At 40.7% G+C, this 16,037-nt stretch overlaps 1 protein-coding gene across 2 annotated transcripts in view; it reads right to left on the bottom strand.

The window, feature by feature from the left end:
• sugct (succinyl-CoA:glutarate-CoA transferase) overlaps window positions 1–15,701 on the bottom strand; it is a 200,185-nt gene extending 184,484 nt beyond the window's left edge. For both annotated transcript variants that reach the window (XM_030123658.1, XM_030123659.1), the window contains exons 1-6: window positions 15,592–15,701; window positions 14,694–14,742; window positions 14,550–14,623; window positions 13,996–14,081; window positions 13,353–13,403; window positions 7,934–8,054 (exon numbers count right to left, since the gene is read on the bottom strand). In XM_030123658.1, coding sequence (XP_029979518.1) covers window positions 7,934–8,054; window positions 13,353–13,403; window positions 13,996–14,081; window positions 14,550–14,623; window positions 14,694–14,742; window positions 15,592–15,691 — 481 coding nt within the window. In that variant the 5' untranslated portion in view covers window positions 15,692–15,701. The remainder of the gene's footprint in view (window positions 1–7,933; window positions 8,055–13,352; window positions 13,404–13,995; window positions 14,082–14,549; window positions 14,624–14,693; window positions 14,743–15,591) is intronic.
• Between the last annotated feature and the right edge of the window lie 336 nt (window positions 15,702–16,037).

The raw sequence follows: 16,037 nt of genomic DNA, 5'->3' as shown, positions 1-16,037 counted from the left end.
TGAACAGTCGGGGTCGGAAACGTAAGCCCACCTATAGACTGGATTTATGGAGTCAAATAACACAAAGGTTTGGACTCACTGTGGTCATGACAGTAAATCTGATGCTGTGGTTCAGGATGAACCTAATGACAGCAGTGATGGATCTGCTCCGTTTAACCCATTCCAACCCTGGAACTCATAACTCTACATCCAAATGCAGCTGGTGTCACTTAACCTGTTCAACCCTGGTCCATTTGTTTCCGGTGGGAATCATTTCAGTGTAACACAAACCAATGGATGAGAAGATTCACTGAAATAAAACCAAGTTCTGATCAGAAAACAGCCGAGTTCACACCTTCATCATCATCATCTCTTCATAATGTTGCCTCTATTTTTGTTCTTCTTTGTGTTGTTCAGTGAGTTTGATCAGTAAAAATAACCCTTGTACTGTTGGATCTGCTTAGTGTTAGCTTAGCACTGTTAGCTTTTATTAGAGGTTTTAAAGATTCGTCGCGCTGTGATTTTAATTAGATTCATCTGACATGGATTCATCACAACAACAGGTTCTTCTGGTTGATCATCTTTCTCCTTTAAGAACTAATTTTACACATTTAATTTAACATTTTTCAATAAAAACTAATTTATTTTCTATTATCTAAGGCAGGTGAGTATGTACTCGGATTTATACTTTGTAAATGTTGAAAAATTTAATACTAACAAATTATTATTATTATCATTAATAACAATAATAATAATAATAATAATAATAATAATAGTAATAACAACAGTGATAATAATAATAATAATAATAATAATAATAATATCAATAATAATAATAATAGATTCCTCTGGTTCGTACACACTATAAGTAGATCCAGGTACTAGTTTCTAATGTGGAACTCAGTCCAAGCCGTGGTCCAGACCTGGTCTGTGATGGACAGTCTGATGTTGGACTGTCCACTTCCTGATTCGTATGAGAACCTTCCACTGAAGACAGAACATAAACCTGTGGACTGTGAGTTACAGTGGACAGGAGGACGCAGGACATCAATCTGAGCGTCCGAGCGGCGTTCACACAGCTCAGGACTGAACCAGGCTGTAAATCTGCCCCACATCCAGCTGCTGCAGCTTAATGAGGCCTCCTGGGTAATGGAGTCTTTTCCTCAAGGATGGGAGGAGAAGTGGGAGTGATGGGACCGGGACAGAGGAGGACGGAGACAAATGGAGATAAAACATGGACCGTCTGGGTCAGAGCTCGTGGACTGTGGAGGACTGTGGTGGACTGAAGGTGGTTCAGTTTGGGGCTGGTGGACCGGTCCAGATCCGGACTGTTGGATGTTGTAAATATTACTGTCGAGTCTCAGAACAAAGTCGTCCCAGATCCTGGACTTCCTGTTGGGGTCAGTATTTGACTCCATCTGGACCTGATACATGGTTTTACCAGACCCAAGACCAGGTCCAAATCCAACACCAGGTCAAGATCCAAAACCGGGTTCAGATCCAACACCAAGGTCAAGATACAACACGAGATCCAGGTACAGATCTAACATCAGGTCCAGCTCCAGATCCAAGACCAGGTTCAACACCAGGTCCAAATCTAACACCAGGTCCAGCTCCAGATCCAAGACCAGGTTCAACACCAGATCCAGGTACAGATCTAACACCAGGTCCAAATCCAACACTAAATCTAGATCCAAAACCAGGTTCAGATCCAACACCAGGTCCAGATCCAACATGAGATCCCTGTACAGATCTAACACCAGGCCCAAATCCAACACCGGACCAAGATCCAAAACCAGGTTCAGATCCAACACCAAGTCCAGATCCAACATGAGATCCCTGTACAGATCTAACACCAGGTCCAAATCCAACACAGGATCAAGATCCAACACAGGCTCAAGATCCAACACCAGGTCCAGATCCAACACGAGATCCAGGTCTAGATCTAACAACAGGTCCAGCGCCAGACCCAACACCAGGTCCTGCTCCAGATCTAAGACCAGGTCCAGGTCCAGCATCAGGTGGAGACTTAACACCTGATTCAGGTACACATTTAAGACAAGGTCCAGATCCAATAACGGATCAAGATCCAAAGCTGGGTTCAGATCCAACACCAGGTCCAGATCCAACACGAGATCTAGGTACAGATCTAACACCAGGTCCAAATCCAACACCGGATCAAGATCCAAAACCGGGTTTAGATCCAACACCAGGTCCAGATCCAAAATGAGATCCAGGTCTAGATCTAACAACAGGTCCTGCTCCAGATCTAAGACCAGGTCCAGGTCCAACACCAGGTGTTGACTTAACACCAGGTCCAGATCTAACACCAGATTCAGGAACAGATCTAACACGAGGTCCAGATCCAACACCAGATCAAGATCCAAAACCGGGTCCGGATCACTTTGGTGAAGGTTTTGTTCATTTTGGACTTTGTATTTTATTAATTTTACTGATTTCTTTGTTCATGTTAATGATAGCTTTGCTCATTAATTGATTATGTTATGCATTTTTTCTAAACCATCATCATCATCCAGTGAATATCATCTACTTTACCAATAATCAATAAGGCTGATCTGTCTGTGCTACTTAAAGTCAGTTAATAAACTATAAAAACACTCATTATTGTAATAATGTCTACATGGTCTCCAGTCAGAACTGAGGAGGATCAGCTGTTTTCTGTGTAGTCTGAGGACATCTAGTGGCCGAGGTGGAGAACTGCATCTCTTGGTTCAGTTTGTGGTAAATGTTCATATAAAAACCAATACAAATGAATAGAATCCACTTCCACCTGAACATTTCACCCCATTTTAAATCCTTTTATTCTTATTTTACTTGTTTTACTCTTTATTATATTTATATTTGCTGCTGCATTGACCAGAGAAGGACTAGAATTTTATCATATACCTACAACATTAAAAGTTTCTAATTTCTAATTTATAAAGTTAATCATATACTAGGTTGAGTTTTAATTTTTTGTTTCTATATTTCTATCTTTGTTAAAGCAAAGTGTACTGAGATTTACTTTTAAGATGAAAATGACTAAAGAAAAAAACAATTTCAAAGCTGCAACAAGAAAACAACAGAAAACATGGCTCACAATAGAAGTAAAAATTTAAATAAACAATAAATCTAAATCTATTTGTAGCTGTTTTATAACATTTCTCAAGTGTTTTTTGTATTATCCTTGATAGTTTTTTACTGGATGACACTTTAATTTCATTGTACACGTTACAATGACAATAAAGAATATTCCACATTAAAGCACTCATAAAACTAGACTGACAACCAAAAGTTAAACATTTTAACTGATTCCAGAGTTAAAGCTGCTCATTCAATTGGCCAGATGGGTGTTTCTCTGAAACTGGGTTTATTTTAGTATCTGTCACTTTTCCATCTTTTCAGACCCAATAATCAAAGGTAAATGTAGACAGATTTCCCCCCAGGATGGACCTAATGAGGACCTCAGATAAATGCAAAACAATTATACTCCTGCTCTGAGCCATCCCATAATTAATGAATTTATAATCAAATATTTGGGTCCAAAAATAGGACCCAAATATGGACATTAAATCTCCCTAGGTGTCAGTGCATCAGATGTGTAAACGAGTAAATGCTCTTCTACAGACTCTAAATACAGACACTGTGTTCAGTGTGTGGATCCTAGTGGTTTTTCTAATCCACACGTGGGTTTGGCATCAGTCTCAGTCTCATTCCAGGTTTGGTGTGGAACCCATCGTGTCCACTGGTGTTACATACAGAACCTGAACATTTAAACACATATAAATTGCGAACGATTTTTCAACAGCGGTCATTTTTCTGAAACACTCTGCCTTGAATAATTAGTTTAATTCCCAAAATGCATCTGTGAGAGAATAAAGAGATATTTTTAAAAAAATAGTAGTGTGTAATGTTTGTGTCCTTTTGACTGTGTTACAGGTGGATTTATGTATTAAATATAATGTAAAATAATATACAAATGTGTTTTATCTGATATCTATAGATCTACAGATTCTAAATACAGACACTGTGTTCAATGTGTCGATCCTAGTGGTTTTTCTAATCCACACATGGGTTTTTCGTCAATCTCAGTCTCATTCCAGGTTTGGTGTGGAACCCATCGTGTCCACTGGTGTTACATGTGGAACCCATCGTGTCCACTGGTGTTACATGTGGAACCCATCGTGTCCACTGGTGTTACATACAGAACCTGAACATTTAAACACATATAAATTGCGAACGATTTTTCAACAGCGGTCATTTTTCTGAAACACTCTGCCTTGAATAATTAGTTTAATTCCCAAAATGCATCTGTGAGAGAATAAAGAGATATTTTAAAAAAAATAGTAGTGTGTAATGTTTGTGTCCTTTTGACTGTGTTACAGGTGGATTTATGTATTAAATATAATGTAAAATAATATACAAATGTGTTTTATCTGATATCTATAGATCTACAGATTCTAAATACAGACACTGTGTTCAATGTGTCGATCCTAGTGGTTTTTCTAATCCACACATGGGTTTTTCGTCAATCTCAGTCTCATTCCAGGTTTGGTGTGGAACCCATCGTGTCCACTGGTGTTACATGTGGAACCCATCGTGTCCACTGGTGTTACTAGGGATGTCGCGATCCGATCTACAGATTGGTATCGGCTGCCGATCTGGCATTTTTTAGAAGACTGCATCGGATTTAGTCACAACATCGGGCTGATCCGGGCCTGGTACAGGAAGGGGGGGTGAAACGTCCTGCTCCCTCAAATTACAGTTTCCGAAGGTAGGGAAAAGCTGCACAACAGTGGAAGGCTTAGAGGAACAATTAAAGCATCTATAAGTTTCACTTTCACTCTGCGCTAGGACACATTCTATGGTCCGGTTGTGATGCACTAGTCTGTTTTTTTCAACCCACGGGGCTTTGGTGGAATTATTTGATATATACCCCCCACACACAAATAAACGGACATTCTCTTGACCCACCCCAACCGACCTGCGAGGAACCCGCTTCACATCACTAGTGCACGGCACCGAACGCACCCCCATATAATACCTGGACGGACCTGTCCATAGACACACTGCAGCTGTGGGAAATATAAGGGTCTAATTTGTCCACAGTATGAATTTAGAAAGTGCAAAAATGATCCTAAAGTTATTAAGAGTTTTTAAGTTAAGAGAAGGACATTATAATTTAAGAGGGATGTTTGTGTTTGAAAAATGTAAAGTAAGAACAAATGTTAAATATCACAGTGTTTCAGTTATTGGTGTCAAGCTATGGAACGAACTGAAGGATGAAGTGAAATTGTGTAGCTCACTGTTGAGCTTCAAAAAGAATTTAATTGGTCAAATTATGAAGGACTATGAAAGCAATATGATTACAAAATAACTTATTACACTGAATGTAGTATAGTTTAAGTATTTATCTGCTGCAACTTAAGGTGTGGACATGGACTAAGGATGTAAATAGGAGAAGCAGAAATAAGCCTCCGGCTTCAGCTTCTTCCTTTTTCAGTTACAAAATGTGTTAATTTTATGTTTGTTTCTTTTTTTTTTAATATGTAGGTGTTTTGTTTTGTTTTTTTTTAAATATGTATGTGTTTTTTTATTTTGTATTTAACTGAAATAAACATTCATTCATTCATTCATTCAAGAGTCAAAGGTGTCAGAGTTGTTTTAGTTCAGGTTCCACATTCAGACCAACTGGGATCTACAGTAAAATAATAGAATAATAACCTATAAATAATGACTCTAAATTTAAATCAAAATGTCATTGTAAAAAGTCCATATCGGATTGGTATTGGATCGTTATCGGCAAAACTAATCCCAAAAAAAATCGGATCGGAAGCAAAAAAATCCAGATCGGGACATCACTAAGTGTACTAACGTGAACATTTAAACACAAATAAACTGCAAATTATTTTGCAACAGAGGTCATTTTTGTCAAACACTCTGCCTTGAATACTTACTTCGATTCCCAGAATGCACCTGTGAAACTAGAGATATTCAAAAAAACAGCAGTGTGTAATTTTTGTGTCCTTTTGATCACGCTACATGTGGATTTTTGTATAAAAAAATAATATAAAAAAATATAAAAATGTGTTTTGTCTGAAAAATATTTTCTCTTTTATCTCAGTGAGCATTTCTTTTTAAAATAGACCCACAGTGCTTCCAAACCTGCTTCATAACATTAGTCTACATCTGGTTTAAATTTTTAGTCTCGTGTCCTGTTTTTAGGACCAGTTCCATAGAAGAACCCATTTAGGAACAAGTGATTTCTGGTAAATAAATGATTGAATCCTGAAACCCAAACACAGCAGCTGAACCTCTGATTTATCTGAGGTTTACATTCCTCTAGTCGTGCTTTTTGATATGGATGCCCAGATGTCCAGATGTCCTTGAACACACCACAGTGAGTCATTGGCTTCAGTCGGCGGTTTTCGGGTTTTAACGGTGTCGCATGAATCAGTTTGTGTTAAAAACCTCCAGTCAGAACTGAGTCAACATTATTCCTCAACATCAATAACAGCGATACTGATCAATAGCAGCGCTTTGAGCCTCCGATAAACGGGTCATTGTTGCTGGATCTGGTTCTGATTTTCTCCAGACTTGATCCAAACCTGTGACGTCCGAACTATGCAAATTAGTCACTTTTCCCAGTTGGGTGGAATCTGTTCCACATTAAACAGCAGCAGAAACAGAACAGACTTTAGAACGAACATGAAAGATTATTTAACAAGGAAACTTAGAAAATAATAAAAGAAAAAAAGAAAATACAGTTGAACAGGTTTAACCAGGGTTTATCATCCTACGTGAGTCTGAAGATCTAAAACAACAATACTTATGGGGGGGGGGGGGGGGGGGTCACTTTCACCAGGACAAAAATCTCATAGAACATTACATGCACTTGCCAACAATGTTTCACAAAGCATCAAAATGGTATGAGGTGTGTCATAAAATAGTTTATGTAGGAATCTGAAGACAATATGGGAGAAGGATGAGAAAACACGGAGGGGGGGGGTCCTGTCCAACACTGAAGAATGTATTAGAGAGGCCAGAAGTAAATTTGTTTAGTATAAAATAATTCACAGTAGAGCTGCACGATTCTGGCAAAAATATGAATCACAATTTTTTGCTTAGGAGGTGAGGAAGAGGTGTTAAGGAGGTGATAGGGAGGTGATGAGGAGGCGATGGGGAGGCGATGAGGAGATGATGAGGAGGTGATGAGGAGATGATGGGGAGGTGATGAGGAGGGGATGGGGAGGTGATGAGGAGGTGATGGGGAGGTGAGGAGGAGGTGTTAAGGAGGTGATAGGGAGGTGAGGAGGAGGTGTTAAGGAGGTGATAGGGAGATGATGAGGAGGTGTTAAGGAGGTGATAGGGAGGTGATGAGGAGGTGATGGGGAGGTGAGGAGGAGGTGTTAAGGAGGTGATAGGGAGGTGAGGAGGAGGTGATGGGGAGGTGATGAGGAGGTGATGGGGAAGTGAGGAGGAGGTGATGGGGAAGTGAGGAGGAGGTGATGGGGAGGTGATGAGGAGGTGATGAGGAGGTGATGGGGAGGTGATGAGGAGGTGATGATGAGGTATTAAGGAGGTGATAGGGAGGTGACGAGGAGGTGATGAGGAGTTGATGATGAGATGTTAAGGAGGTGATGGGGAGGTGAGGAGAAGGTGTTAAGGGGTGAGGAGGAGGTGATGATGAGGTGTTAAGGAGGTGAGGAGGAGGTGTTAAGAAGGTGATAGGGAGGTGAGGAGGAGGTGTTATGGAGGTGGTGAGAAGGTGATGGGGAGGTGAGGAGGAGGTGTTAAGGAGATCATGGGGAGGTGAGGAGGAAGGGAGGAGGTGGTGCTAAGGAGGTGATGGGGAGGTGAGATAGAGGTGATGATGACATGTTAAGGAGGTGATGGGGAGGTGGGGAGGTGAGGAGGTGTTGAAGTAGAGTTGAGGAGGTGTTGCTGTTCATACCTGAAATGGAGCAGTAGACCAGCCGTGGGTTCACTCTGCTCAGCTGATGGTATCCTAAACCCATCTGGTCCAGTTTCCCTGGAAGGTAGTTCTCCACCACAACGTCACACACTGCTGCCAACTGACACACAACAACACAATATAAACAACACAACAGGAAACAACACACAACATAAACAACACAAATAAAACCCAACCGACTGTTTCATGAAACCAGGATTCCGTCATCCAGGATGACTGACTAAGCCGCATTCAACCAATCCAAAACAGAGGTGTCCAGGCTTAACCGGTTTCCCACAGACTGAGCCAGGATGAACAGACCCAGGTTCATCAGCAGGTGGAACTCATCCTGGATAAGTGCGTGCACCCGGCTTCTTCAATAGACCCCGACATCGATCACAGATTCACCGATTCACCATGGCAACTAGAGCAGCGGACTTTACCACGTCGGACGCAAAACTCCTCATTTTGGCTAACGAGGAAGTAAAGGAGTGAATGAAAAAGAAAGACAACAGCAGCACAGTGACAAAAACAACCAGAGACAGAAGTAAAGGACTGCAGAGCACCTGAATGAGGAAGTAGAGCACAAACACACACTGACTGTTCCACTGAAACCATCACAACTACAACCACAGAGTTAATGAACATCTGTGAAAACAGAGTTGTGTAATTGTAAGTTAAACTGACTGTAGATGTGAGTGAAACTGTGTAAATGTAACTGCATCAGACTGAAGAACTGAGAAATAGATGAACTCACTGACTTCAGTGAATTTACCTTTGGGATAAATAAACTTATCTTATCATGTTTCAGGACTTTATGATATTGTCAATTAACCCATAAAGACCCAAACATCCATCACCAACCAAAACCATCTACTGATCTAAACTGTTTAAACCCTGTTGATCCACTAATCCTATTAATCCATGTCAATAATTGGTGTAAAATGTAGTTCTTCATCTTCTCATGGTCATCAGATATGACCCATTTGGACGTTCAGAGGCTTCGTAGTGAATGTGGAAACACCGTCATCTTCTACAACATTGATTTTCCAGTCAAACCCATGGAGTTGGATCAGTGCCAGTGGATGGACACACTGGGTTTATGTTCAGTTAATGACAGATTGGACTGAAAAAGACACTGTTTATTCAGTTTGATCTGTTTCTGACAGAAGAACCATCAACTGTAATCTGAGCTTTAATGAACATCTGCATGATCAGTCAATTCAATATAGGAAACTATCTGGTTTATAGCGATAAAATACAAAGTACAGAAGATAATATTATAACAAATGGAGATAAATCACTTCAGGTGGGTTAGATATAGAGAACATTCATTAGTGAGCTGACACTAAAGTAGTGCTGGACCTTTATGGGTTCATGAACACTGTTCATTGTTTGGTTTCATATTCTTCATCTGATCATTTCAGATGGTCCATGCTGACTGTCTCATCAGTGTTGTGTCTCACTGGTCTGGTTCTGGTTCTGGTTCAGTCCATGACTCCTGAGTCTATCGGACCTCTGGAATCTGTCAGCGCCGATCACAAGGTGAACCACACAGCCTCTGTTCAGAACCGCTGTGTACATCAGATCTGTGTCCAGGATGGAACTGGAGTTATGAGGGTGTGATGCTGGGGTTTTGTGTTGACAGGAGAATTGTCTGGTGTGTGTCTGGGGGACAGGGGGTCTACCTGGGGGACAGGGTGTCTACCTGGGGGACAGGGGGTCTGCCTCGGGGACAGGGGGTCTACCTACCCTCCTTTTCTCCTGACACCATACACACAGACCCCCAGGAACCACAGCAGGCCTACAGTCATGTCCATACCAGGACAAGGACCAGGATCCAAATGACCTTTGACCTCCTGAAGGAACGCTTTCACTGTCTTCACCACCAAAGGGTCAGCCCTTTGAGGTCATGTGACATCACTGTGGCCTGTACTGTCCTCCACAATGTGGCCTGAGGGAGCCCCCCCCCCCCAAAAAAAAAAAAAAAAAAAAAAAAAAGTGCATCACACATGGACTGGGACAAACCTGCCATCTTCCCTGATGACCACAGTGGTCAGCTGGTCAGGGACCAATATGTGTTCAATTATTTTAGTTCACATGCATGATTTAAGTTAAACACAGACCTGATCAAAATCTTATGACCAGTCTAAAAATAGCTAGAATTTACCTTTTGCACATTTGGATCTTAATGAGGTTTTAAGTAGAGCTACAATATACAAAAGCAAGAAGGGGGAGTGAGACAAAAAGCACTTTGAAAAAGTCATTTATTGAAAACAACAAGTAAACTGAATTAGGCTGTTTATCAGCTGATCAAAAGTTTAAGACCATCGCTCAAAAAATTACAAAAAACTCTCCAAACCAGAACAAAAAATGTTCTCAGTAGGACTCAGTAATGAGTAGCTCCACCGTTCTTGTTAATCACTTCATAAATTCGTTTAGGCCATGCTTGATGCGAGTGTTTCCAGGAGGCTGGTGGGAACATTGCTCCAAGTGGTGAAGATGGCTTCACGAAGGGCATCAGCTGTCTGGAACTGATGGCCATTTTTATAAACTTCCCTTGCCATCCATCCCCAAATGTTCTCTATGGGATTTAAATCAGGGGAACATGCGGGATGGTCCAAAAGAGTGATGTTCTTCTCCCTGAAGAAGTCCTTGGTCAAGCGAGCATTGTGAACTGCAGCGTTGTCCTGTTTTTAAACCCAGCTGTTCCCACACAGACCAGGGCCCTCAGTCATGAGGGACGCCCGCTGCAACATCTGCACGTAACCGGCCGCCGTTTGACCACCCTGCACCACCTGAAGCTCCAGTGTTCCACTGAATGAAAAAGCACCCCAGATCATGATGGACCCCCCTCCACTGTGCCGGGTAGAAAACATCTCAGGTGGGATCTCCTTGTCGTGCCAGTAACGTTGGAAGCCATCTGGACCGTCAAGGTTCCATTTTTTCTCATCAGAGAATAAAACTTTTTTCCACCTTTCAGTGTCCCATGTTTGATGCTCCTGGCAAAGTCTAAACGGGCAGTTTTGTGGCGTTGTAGGAGACGAGGTCTTTGAATTGTTTTTTTGTTTTTGAAACCCTTTTCCCGCAGATGCCGTCTGATGGTTACTGCGCTGCAGTCGGCACCAGTAAGGGCCTTCATTTGGGTGGAGGACCGCCCTGTGTCCTGATGGACAGTCAATGGGATCCTCCGGCTCAGCGCAGGTGTCATTTTTTTGGGTCTACCACTTGACTTTTTTGTTCCATAATGCTCAGGATCTGTCCAAAAATGTAGAATGACTGTCTTACTGCGTCCAACCTCAGCAGCAATGGCACGCTGCCAGAGGCCTCGCTTATGCAGCTGGACGATCCGACCATGTTCAAGAAGAGAAAGCTTCTGAGCTTTAGCCATCAGGAGGGCATGACCGTGTGAATGCCCGACAGAAAATGAGAATTTTGAGCAGATTTTAGCTTTTATAGCCTGTGGTCTTAAACTTTTGATCAGCTGATAAACAGCCTATTTCAGTTTACTTGTTGTTTTCAATAAGTGACTTTTTCAAAGTGCTTTTTGTCTCACTCCCCCTTCTTGCTTTTGTATATTGTAGCTCTACTTAAAACCTCATTAAGATCCAAATGTACAAAAGGTAAATTCTAGCTATTTTTCAACTGGTCTTAAGATTTTGATTAGGTCTGTATGTCCTGCAGGGGCAGAGGAATTTTTGTTTTTTTTGGTGTTCTATTTAAATTGATTTGGCCTGTTTAGATGTTTGTGTTACATACTGTGTATATACTGTGTGTATTCTGTATTTATACTGTGTGTATTCTGTGTGTGTACTGTGTTGCAGGGAGGATACTGCATCCATTCATTTGTCTGTTCATTTGTTACATATGGATTTGTCCTGCATTTCTTTCAGTGTGCAGACATGTATATTTCTTTCAGTGTGCAGACATGTGTATTTCTTTCAGTGTACAGACATGTGGGCTGTATTCTACCTTTGAATGTGTATTTCTTCTTCTGTTCTCTCACATGCTTTGGTTCTGTTCTTTCTATCTTGTACAGTCTCTGTGTGACTTCAGTTTTAAAGGAGCTGATGGTTTAATCGCTTTGATTGATCCTTATTCAATAAAGGAACATCATGTTACTCTGTGTATTTATATTTATATGACATATATAATCTGTGGGAAACTGTCAGTTATCTGAGTATAAATAATACACAGACTGAAAGGGTCAATGTAATCAGATTTCTTGGAATAACTATACAAAAGAAGTGAAGTTGTTGTATGTTGTAGTTCATGGAGGTGTGGGGGAATACTGACAGAACTAATACAAATCCAATCAGCATTATTCAGAAAAGGCCAATACCACTGATCAATACAGTGTCCTATAGGAACACACACAGCAGTTTATGATCAAATTAAAATGTGAAAGTTTAGTGACTTTGTCCACTTTAAAACAACACAATTTCTGTTCAAAATAAAAAAATCAGTTGCCTGTTCATATTCAGAGCTTGATTAAAATATGGGAAATTATTTCTAATTTCAGAGGAAGTCAAGTGTTCAATAAACCTTCTGTTAGAACAAATCTGAACACATTTAGTCTGTGTGTTGGAGGAAATGTTTGGAACAAGTTCAATCAGTTCAAACAGTTCACAGACTGTCCAACACTATTTATGTTTAAAACTAGGTTAAATGTCATGAAAATATATGAAGAATGTGAATGTTCATTTTTCCACTCAAACTAATGAATTGTTTAGTTTTTTGTTGTTTCTATTGTTTCTAAGCTAAAGGCATTGGGATCTATTTTATTTCATTTGTTTGGTGATATGAACGGGGGGGGGGTCAGCAGAATGATCTTAGGCTTCAGCCTATTCCTTTACAGACTCTGGAGTTTTTAAACATTGGATCTGCATAAATGTCTAATGTTTGAAATGTCTGAATAAACACAATTAAACTGAACTGATCTAATGACTGCAAAATCATCTAAAATCATCATTTATGTAAAATTATTGCAATTAGTGATCACAAATGTTTCTATACTGACAGTGGGTCTAGTTACTGTGATTCCATTGTTTCATGGGCAGTGGAAGAACTATTGGTTTCCATTTGTGGAGACTGTTACTGAGATGAGGGATGAGATTAAATAAATCCTGAACTTAGCCTGGTCTGGAGCAGGTTATCTCCACAGAATAAATCTCCATGGTAACTGATATCAAAACATATCCTGCTGTCCCCTATCCTGCTTTTGTGAAACTGGATCATGGATAAGTTGAGCCAGGATAACCAACATATCCCGGCTTAATCCCTTATCCTAGTTTGGTGAAACAGGCCCCAGGTCCTGGTCTAATCCAATCCAGAGACCTGATCCAGGGTTAAAAGGTCTAGAATATACTGTGGAACCACCTGGTCCATAACAGGACCCACTCATCGGTTGCGTTCGTACCTCTGTGATGATCTGCGTTCCTCTGGGATGTTTCAGGTCCACAGCCAAACTCTGGAAATCACAGGTTTCACTTTTATGCATTCATTTCAGATCAGTTTGTCACTGAATCTGGTTAGATCTTTGATATTTTAAAGCGTTCTGGATTTTTAAAGTTTCACACCAAACCCTCATCAGTTTTTATAAAGTTGTACCAACATTCTCCAGCAGATGTCAGTGTTTTCACCCCTTCAGACTTGATTTAACATGTTTTAAGACAGATTTGTGTCAAATTGTGTTGGTGTCTCACTTGTTCATCTCAGGCCAGATATATGTTTTAAAAAACAGATAAACTGGGGAACTACACTTCCCATAATGCTCTGGGGAGATAAAAGGTGAGTGGAATTATGGGTGTTCAGCTCATGTAGAAGTAAACAGACACCAGTTCCATGTGTAGGTTTAAGGAGGCTGTTTTCTACATGGGTTCACGGACATTTACTTTATTGATCATGAAACATGTGGTCGTCTATGATCGATGGATGGATCAGGTTTGATCAGACTGTTTGATCGACTGTTTAGGTTCACGTTGGATGTAAAATCATGGTGTTTTTACATGTTCTGTCTGTTTGTTCATTAGATGTTTGAAGTCTTTACTCTGAAAACAAACCTTCTTGTTCCTGTTGACGCTGAGGAAGTAAGCGCTTTCCGACCCGACGAACGGAGGACCCCAGGACCTGGTGTCGTCCCCGGACCCTGGGCAAAAACACAAACTCCCATGATCCTTCACCCACCTATTAAACTGAACCAATGAGAATCCACACTCACCTGGTCTAAAGGGGTCCGTGGATCCAGACTCACCTGGTCTAAAGGGGTCTGTGGATCCGGACTCATCTAGTCTAAAGGGGTCTGTGAATCCATATTTACCTGGTCTAAAGGGGTCTGTGGAACCATATTCACCTGGTCTAAAGGGGTCTATGGAAGCGGACTCACCTGGTTTAAAGGGGTCTGTGGAACCGGACTCACCTGGTCTAAAGGGGTCTGCGGATCCGGAGTCACCTGGTTTAAAGGGGTCTGTGGATCCATATTCGCCTGGTCTAAAGGGGTCTATAGAAGCGGACTCACCTGGTTTAAAGGGGTCTGTGGAACCGGACTCACCTGGTCTAAAGGGGTCTGTGGTTCTGGACTCACCTGGTCTAAAGGGGTCTGTGGTTCTGGACTCACCTGGTCTCTCCACTTTGATGACCTCAGCTCCCAGGTCTCCAAGGATCATGGTTGCGAAGGGTCCGGCCAGGACTCTGCAGAGACCCCACCCCCTTTAGTATCACAGTGTGAATGGCAGCTGTACCTGTGGTGAACTGGACTCACCTGGTCAGGTCCAACACTCTGACGCCCCCCAGTGGAAGCTCCGCCTCCCCTGTTCAAACCAGGAGGGAAACCACTCATTATACTGATTTACTCTGACTAAATACTGCATTATTCACAGTTCAATTAATACAAATATTCATAAAACCTGTTCTGACTCTCATTCCTGATCCTACAAGTTTTTTTCTCATCCTGATCACAGAACAAATAATTACATTTCAGCGGAATATTCCAACCTGAAATAATGTTTCCACGTGTGCACACACCTCCCAAGCAATTAACATGACTTCTAATCTTAAAGTTTTACTCTTCAATTATTGCATTTTAACAATATAAAACCACATTATGAGGTTAAAGATGTTTAGATGAAATACAGCATCAGGTTCTAACATGATAAGTTTACATGAGAAAAATATCTAGTAAAATTAGAAACTTTTGCGATTATTATGTGATACTGATCTGTTTTTTTTTTCTCTGGTATATGTGTTAATGAGAACATTTATAATATAATTCTGAATCATTTTCATTTTTTTGAATGAAAAGTGCTTTATAAATGCATTTTAGAACTGTTTTTATTTCCGTACATCTGTTTATAATTAATCTCTAGTTTTACTGATTTTGTTAATTAGTACCTTCTTCTCTGGTGAACTTTAGCATTATTCGTCCATTCATTTAGTTTTAGCTCGACAAACTTTAACGGACTTCGATTAAACATTGACAAATCAAGTCTTTCTTATCAATAAACTGTGATTAATCTTTGGCCAGACTCATTCAGGACATGACCGGAAAAAACTGAAAACTTTCCGATCATTAGTTATCGATGACTCCCGGTGTTTTATCGATTAGCCGTTATTCCCGTTAGCTAACACCTCGAGCACCTGTTCCAGCCAAGGGGCGATACCTGAATGTGTGCCCGACAGACGCCGCCTGATGAGCGGACTCCCCCGGGGTGACGGACCGGTCCAACGGAGCTGACGGAGACAACACACACGAGTCGCCATGTTGGCACTATGAGCGTCAAACACAAAATATGCTAACACCCGCATCCGGTCCACGCTTTCAAAATAAGAGAGCAAGACCGGATGTTGTGATGTACCCTACACAATAAAATCTGAAGAAGAAAAAACAAAAAAACAATAAACCTGAACCTATTATTGTGGCTTCATTCTCAGACTCATTTATAGAAATAATAAATGTTCTGTAAGGCTCTGCTCATAAATAGAAATAAAACAGACTATAAAAAATAAATAAAAACAATTTTAAAAATTAGATAATAGATACAAGGTATACAAATTAAAAATAAAATAAACTGAAATGAAAAGGCAAATATTGTACAGAGAAATTAAA

The sequence above is a fragment of the Sphaeramia orbicularis genome, chromosome 20, assembly GCF_902148855.1.
Source record: "Sphaeramia orbicularis chromosome 20, fSphaOr1.1, whole genome shotgun sequence".
Lineage (NCBI taxonomy): Eukaryota > Metazoa > Chordata > Actinopteri > Kurtiformes > Apogonidae > Sphaeramia > Sphaeramia orbicularis.
The sequence above is the reverse complement of the archived record's forward strand: the minus strand, read 5'-3'. Positions and strand labels throughout refer to the sequence as shown.